The 7,606-nt window shown below is 37.1% G+C and overlaps 1 protein-coding gene across 1 annotated transcript; it reads right to left on the reverse strand.

The window, feature by feature from the left end:
• Window positions 1-6,623: 6,623 nt before the first annotated feature.
• LOC101642141 (proliferating cell nuclear antigen-like) lies at window positions 6,624-7,379 on the reverse strand. The gene has a single exon (XM_045284294.1). The coding sequence runs from the start codon at window positions 7,377-7,379 to the stop codon at window positions 6,624-6,626; it is 756 nt and encodes a 251-aa protein (XP_045140229.1).
• Window positions 7,380-7,606: the final 227 nt, after the last annotated feature.

A 7,606-nucleotide genomic window follows, 5' to 3' on the forward strand; every position in this document is an offset into this window, starting at 1 on the left:
GAACTTTTCTCCACGAGGGCAAAAGATTTTGCTTTTCCAGCTATTTTATTTCCTAGTTTTGAATGAGCACATCATAATTTATTTTACTAAATATAAGGATATAGGTTTCAATCTTCTCATCATATGTCTTCTTTTCTTGGAAAATTTGCATCAATTTCTTGTCTGAAAGGGTAGAAAAACTTGTCTGAGCTTCATGTTTATGCACACTCATAAAAATGTTATCATCTATTTTATTAAATATGGATCTTATGAAATAAATATATCTACAATAATTAAATTATATAATGCACTTGAAGAGCATCGGCTGATGTATGACACACGTTAAAGCCATCCAGTTTTACCAATTGCTATTATTGTCACCTAGTACAGTTCTACTTTGTGTCTCTTCCTTATTTAAGATGGCATTCGTCATGATAGCTTCCTCAGGGCTCCTTAAGCCCTTTCAACTAGTCACAGAACCTTGTAATAAGTCTCTATTTCCTAGTGATTTGTGGGACAGGTGCTGTCACACCTTTCCTGATAGAATATTATCTCATGAGTGTGGGTCTGTGTTTTAAACTCTGTCAGGTATTGTCTTGCAAAATATCTTGCATATTTATTAAGTGCATATTCAGTAAATGAGCAAAACCAAACCCAAAGTAGGGCACATTTGGAAAAGACTGGCCTCAGAAAGTTTCAATCCCATAAAAGTCCTTGATCCTGTGCTATGAATAAGTTTATGTCAATTTCATGGAGAAATCTAAGTAACACTTAGATGATTGTATGCTCATATGTTTCTACTGTAACTTGAAATATGATGAGTATAAACCCCAGCCCAAAATGAAGTTACAAGAGTGCCATTTTAAAGTGTCACTCTCAGAGTAGAGAACCTGAAGCTCAGACCAAACTTCTCTTTTCCAATACTGATCTAGGGCTGAACTGAGTTTCACCGGAGTCAAGATTTTCACAGAATCCCCTTGACAAATTTGGATGTATTTGTTTTTAAATTCCTTTTAACTTGCTATGTGAATGGCTTGAATTAATCGATCAAAATTAATCACATCAAAGGGAAAAAGTGTTTTTTGAGTATATTGGGGAGAAAAAAACAATCAGGCAAAGGAGTTTAATTTCATGTCTTTATATTTCACTTAGAATGTTTTCTATAGTTATATGTCCAAAGATTGATTGACTAAAATATTAAGGAATATTCCATCATACATAATATATAAAAATAATATAGAAAAATTGAAAAAAGGTGACAAAATAAAGCATAAAAGAAGATAATGGAGGTAGTTTTAGACCCTTATTTGCTTCCATATACTTCATGACATTTTGATTGATCATGCTTGTACAATATATCTTAATCAAAAATAATTCATTCTTTCTTTTAAAATTAATACATTTTTCTAATTCTTATTCTTCACATATTTTCCTTAGATATTTAAATGATCTTCAGTGACATCAAATAAATAAATTACAATTTTGTTGCTAGGTGCTGTCAAGTCAGTTCTGATCCATAGCAACCGTGCGTATAGTGGAACGAAATCCTGCCTTGTCCTGCGCTGTCCCCACAATTGTTCCTACGTCTGAGTCCATTGTTGCAGCTGCTGTATCAATCCATCTTGTGGCAAATCATCTTCCTCTTCCTCCTCCTCTGCTATAGCACGTCTGATGACCTTTCCCAAGGACTTGTTTCTCGGGTGAACATGTCCAATGTATAGGAGATGACTTTGTTTCGTGTGTGTGTGTGTGTGTGTGTGTGTATGTGTGTGTGTTGTTTTAAATCTTGTTTCTTATTCAAATGGCCTTAACCTATAGCAAATTGCAGTACTTTAAGGATTGAATTCTCATTTCCCATTTCTTCCCATCTGCCTATGGTAACTAATCAATACACTTTTATTTCTATAAAATTTTCTATACTATATATATTTACTTAAGTGAGTTCATACAATATTTGTCCCTTAGTGATTGGCTTATTTCATTCATAATAATATTTTCTATTTCATTCAGATTGAAGCTCCTATCAGAACTTCATTGCACTTGAAGGCTGAGTAATATTTTACTCAGTAAAATTTTGCTGAAAATCATCCAACAAAGGTTTCAGCAGTGGATGATGGGAGCTGCCAGAGGTTCCGGTTGGATTCAGAAGAGACCATAGAATAAGGGAGATCACTGCTGATGTCAGATGATCTTGGCTTAAGCTGGGAATAGCAGGAAAGTATTTGCTTGTGTTTTGTTGACTATGCTAAATCATTCAACTGTGTGGATCATAACAACTTGAGAAGAATGGAAGTTCCAGAACACTTATCCTGTGCTCACGTGGCACTGCTCCTTGGATCAAGCGTCAGTTGTACGACTGATATGCCACATTCCCTTGTTTTGGACATAAACAACAAAGATTCCAATGTATACAAAAGTTTGGACCAAATTTTGTTTACTGATTCATCAACTGATGGGTATTAATGTTGGCTCTACTTTTTTAATATTATAAAAATGCTGCAGTGAATTATACTTTCTTTCAATTCATTTGAGTATGTCTCTAGAAGTGGATTTCTTGGGTCCTAAGGTAATAATACTGTTTCACTTTTCTGAAGAGCTGAAAATTTGTCTTCCACAGGATGGCACCACAGGGCTTTCTACTAGTTTTCGTAGGATGCTGTTGAGTAGACTATTGTTCAAAGCAAGCCCAGGTGATGTGGCTTACAGCATTTTATTTGATATACTCTTTACAGAAGATCACCAGGTGCTTCTATTTTGGAGCCACTGCTTAACTCAAGCTGCCCATTTTAAAATTTACAGCACTGTCTATAACTGTTGTGCCACCAGCTTCTTAAGTATGAAGGAGAGTCTATCCATGTTGTTTTGTGTTTTCTTTGAAAAAATATGACAGTCATAATAGACAGTGGTGCTAGAAGCTATATGTCACCCACATATAAAATACTTGCAAAATAACTTATACAGGATCAGTTTCAGCAGGGCTTCCAAACTTAGACAAACAAGGAAGAAGGACCTCAATATTTACTTGTAAAAAAATGTCTGATGAAAGTGTTATTAGTAGCAAGAGAACATTAAGTTATAGAGAGCTGGAAGATTAGTGCCTACGGTTGGAAGGCACACAACATGTGACTAGTGAAGAGCTATCTTCTTCAGGTAGATTTGACCTTAATGGTGTAGATGGATAAAACCTTTGAGACCTTCATTGATATAGCATGGCACAAAATGAAAAGCAACAGCTACAAATATACAGTAATAATAGAAACATGCAGAGTATGAATCTAGAAATAAATAAAATATGTCCAAAATGAAAAGCACAGTTTTAGGATTAAAATGCTTGGCAGTAATGAGTGGAAATAGACTGATATTGGCAATTCTGAGTTAGACAATCATGTGATGTAATGTGTCAGGAATGACAAATTGAAGAGGAAGACTGTCACATTCATTATCAAAAGAAGAGCTCAGATCTATTCTGAAATATTTTGCTGTCAGTGATAATGCCCACATGTCTACATGGAAGACCAGTTAATATGACTATAATTAAAACTAATTTCATTAATTGCTAATGGGAACAAAGGAAGAAATAAAAAGATTTTTAAACCAATTTTGTAGTCTGAAATTGATCAAACATGCAATCAAGACACATTAGGAATTTATTGTGATTGAAACACAAAAGTTAGAAACAAAGAATGATCAGCAATAAAAATTTTATATATATATATATGCCTTGGTGATGGCAATGACGCTGGGGATCACATAGGACAAGTTTACAATTGCAACAACCTAGTCAACAAGCACAAGAGCCAAGACATGACTTTGTATACATCGCACCTGAATTTCAATATATCAAATATATTTGATACATTGGGCATCAATGAGAGAAGACTTGACAAGCTATAGGATGACAGGAAATTCATCCTTCCTGAAACCAGGAAAGGCCATTGAAAAGCAAAGAAAGAAAGCAAAAGCAAAGTGGGTATTAGAAGAGAGTGAAACTTGCTCTTGGGGAAAAAAAAAAAAGCAGCTAAAGCAAATGGAAGAAATTATGAAGTAAAAGAGCTGAACAGAAAACTTCAAAGGGCAGCTTGAGAAATGTGGTAGTTATATAATTGTCAATTTGAGGATAAAGATTGTAGGGGTGGAGTCTAATCTGTCAATCATATCATAGCCAATGAAGCCTCTGTGTGGGCATGGCCTTGTCCTGAGGATTCTGGGAACTCCTGGATTTCCTCCTTGGGTGTGGGATACTCTCTCTGCTCACACCCTGGGAGATGTAGCAGCTAAAAAGACACATGGAACTACTCTAGTGCTCTGAGATGGAGAAGCCATGTGGAGACCCCTGCCAGCATTGAGATGCTTACAACATCACTGATTCACAAGACTTCCCACCTACTGACCTGTGACCATCCTGCAATCAGCATCATTGTATGTATTTCATGAGTCTTAAGAGGACTTTATGGATTGGTATCAGATATATGGGCTAATATTGGACCTATGCATTTGATCTGGACTGGGATGGGATGTTTTCTCAATATTCAATTGCTCTTGTATATAAACTGCTTTCTTATACACCTATGAGTGTCTATGAATTTGTTTCTCTAGTCTACCTGACTAGAAGACAAAGTATTATAATGACATGTGCAAAGGACAGGGGTTAGAAAACTAAAAGGGAAGAACATACCACATAAACCAGCTGAAAAATTGGAAAAAAAAAATTCCAGCCCTATATTGATACATTGAAAGATTGCATGGCCAACATTGAATAGTGCAGGAAGCATCAACAGAATGTGGAAAGAACAAAGCATCACTGTACAAAAAGAGCTCATCAATATTCAGCCATTTCAAGAGGGAGCATGTGAGCAAGAACCAGTCATCTTAAAGATGAAGCCCAAGCCACTGAAGACATTAGCAAGAAAGGTTCCAGAATACTCCTTGAAATGTCTCATTAAGCTGATGAAGCACTCACTCATCCAAGCCTAGAAATTTGGAAGACAGCTACCTGACCAACTGATTGGAAAAGATCCATATTTATGCCCATTCCAAGTGAAGCTCAGCCAACAGGATGCACACATTATCAAACAGTGTCATTACTATCTCATGGTTTGCCCCAAACAGACAAATCTGTCTTGTCATAAGTATAGCCAAAATATTCCTTAGAATCAAGATGCACGTTGGACATGTTATCAGGAGGTACCAGGCTATGCCTTTTACTCTATTTATTCAATCTGAATGTTAACCAAATGATCTGACAAGATGACAAGACTCAGATTTAGATTTAGAAGACTCACTGACAGTATGTAAAATGCAGATGGAACAATCATGATTACTGAGAACCATGACGACTTTCAGCACTTACTGATGAAGATCAAGGACAATAGCATTAATTTTGGATCACACCTCAAAATAAAGAAAACAAATTCTTCACAAATGGATCAACGAGCAACATCATGAAAATTGAAAAAATTATTTGCGTTATTTTACCTGGATTCACAATAAACCCCCAAAGAAGTAACAATCAAAATATCAAAGAACATATTGCTTTAGGTTAAACTGTGGGAGGGGGGGACCCCTCTGTTAAATGTCTAAAAGAAAAAATAAGTCACCTGAATATTAAAGTACATTTGATCAAAACCTTATTTTCAGTAACCTCATATGAATGTGAAAGTTTGATAATCAATAAGGAAAATTGAAGAAGATGTTTACATTTGAATAATGGTGCTGTCTCAGAATGGACTGCCAGAAGTATGAGCAAACCTTTATTTGAAGAAGTGCAGCCAGGATGGTCCTTAGAAGCAAGGCTGATGAATCTTCAACTTATGCACTTTGGACATAATAAGAGGATGGACTGCTCTGTGGAGGAGGATATTGTAGTTGGTAAACCAGAGGACTGTGCCAATCTTCATGGAGACAGGCTGCATAGTAGCTGAACAATGGACTCAGACATAGGTATGAATGTAAGGTTGGCCCAGGACTAGGCAGTGTTATGATGTTGAATATCTTTTTACATGTTTGCCAGTCATTTATAAATTCTCTGTTATAAAATGCCTACCAAAGTTCCTTGGCCATTTTTAAATTGGGCTGGTTGTCTTCTTGGCATTAAGTTGTATGTATTATTTATATCTTTTGTACTTCCAGAATTTTTCAAATACATGATACTCCCTCAAAATAGTTCAACAAGAATCAAAGAGCTCAAAGGAAGAACGGAGACAATAACACTCTTAAGTAAAATATCACCCAGTGCCAACAAGTCGGTTACAACTCACACTTACCATGTGCAATGTTTTGGAGACTGTAAATCTTCACAGAACAGACTGTCGTCTCTCTGCCAGTGAGCATTTGGTGGTTTAGACAACTGACTTTGTGGCCAGCAACATCGCCCCTAAAGCTCCTGAAAAGAAAACACATACAGCGAGACACAGAATAGGAAAGTGTTGCTGATGAAAATAAAAAAATATTTTCTCTTAATATGACTTTTTAACAGAGGCAATCTTCAAATTGGAGAAAATGTATGAAAACCGCAAATTTAATTGACTGCTATGTATTTATTCTAAAATTATAACTTATAATCTTTAGTACATTATATTTCTTTTTTAAATACAAAATCAAGTTAGAAATATATGAATAAGTGGGTCTAAGATCCTTCTTCATCCTCAATCTTGGGAGCTGAATAGTACTTTAAGTGTCCCATTGTATTCTACAACAATGGGTACATCTGCAGACATGCTCAGTGTTACTGTAGAAGAGAGTGGAGTGGCTTTTGTAAAGAAGTTCAGGTATCTAAGTGCAAAAGTTAGCTGAACGGGCTCATTCATCTCTATGGTAACAGCCTCCTCCTCTTTATCAATGTTACTTGTTCGTGACAACTTAATATTCCCATTTCTGAGTTCTCCACTTGCAGAAAATTTCACTCCATCTTTCGCACAGGAAATGACAGCAGCATCTCCAATATGACTGAGGTCTCGGCAGGTACGTGCGAATTCACCAGAAGGCATCTTCACTACACAGCCATACTCCTGCTCTGGAATTCCAAGTTGTTCAACAGCTAAATCCATGAACTTCATTTCATAGTCCGAAACATTTTCTTGGTTTGGTGCTTCGAATACTAGTGCCAATGAGTCTGTGTTATCTTCTGCCCTCAGTGTGATGATGTCTTCATTTCCAGCACACTTTAGTATCTTGGACATGCTGGTGAGGTTCACGCCCATGGCCAGGTTGCAGTGGCAGCAGTACATATCGAAGCTCTTGGAGTGCAGAGTGAGCTGCACCAGGGAGACGTGGGATGAATTCATGCTCTGCAGGTTTACGCCACTTGAGCTGATGTTCCAGCAGGCCTCATTGATGAGATCCTTGAGAGCCTCCAGCACTTCCTTCAGGATGGAACCCTGGCCCAGGTGCGCCTCAAACATGGTGGCGAAGTCACAACAACAAGGGTGGAAAGTATGATGGTCTAGCTGGTGGAGTCCCCTCAAGGATCAGAGAACCAGAAGTTGGAGACAACCAAGGAACACCCTTGGAGACAACCAAGGAGCACCCTGGTAGGGCATGATCAAGGGGAATGTAACAAAGAGGAAGAGCTGAAACCCTGGTGGGGACTGAGCATGATAGTGGGACAGGAGGAAAATCAAGGGAAATC

This window comes from Echinops telfairi, unplaced genomic scaffold (assembly GCF_000313985.2).
Source record: "Echinops telfairi isolate 266 unplaced genomic scaffold, ASM31398v2 ScPeMD7_7468;HRSCAF=8506_0, whole genome shotgun sequence".
Taxonomy (NCBI): domain Eukaryota; kingdom Metazoa; phylum Chordata; class Mammalia; order Afrosoricida; family Tenrecidae; genus Echinops; species Echinops telfairi.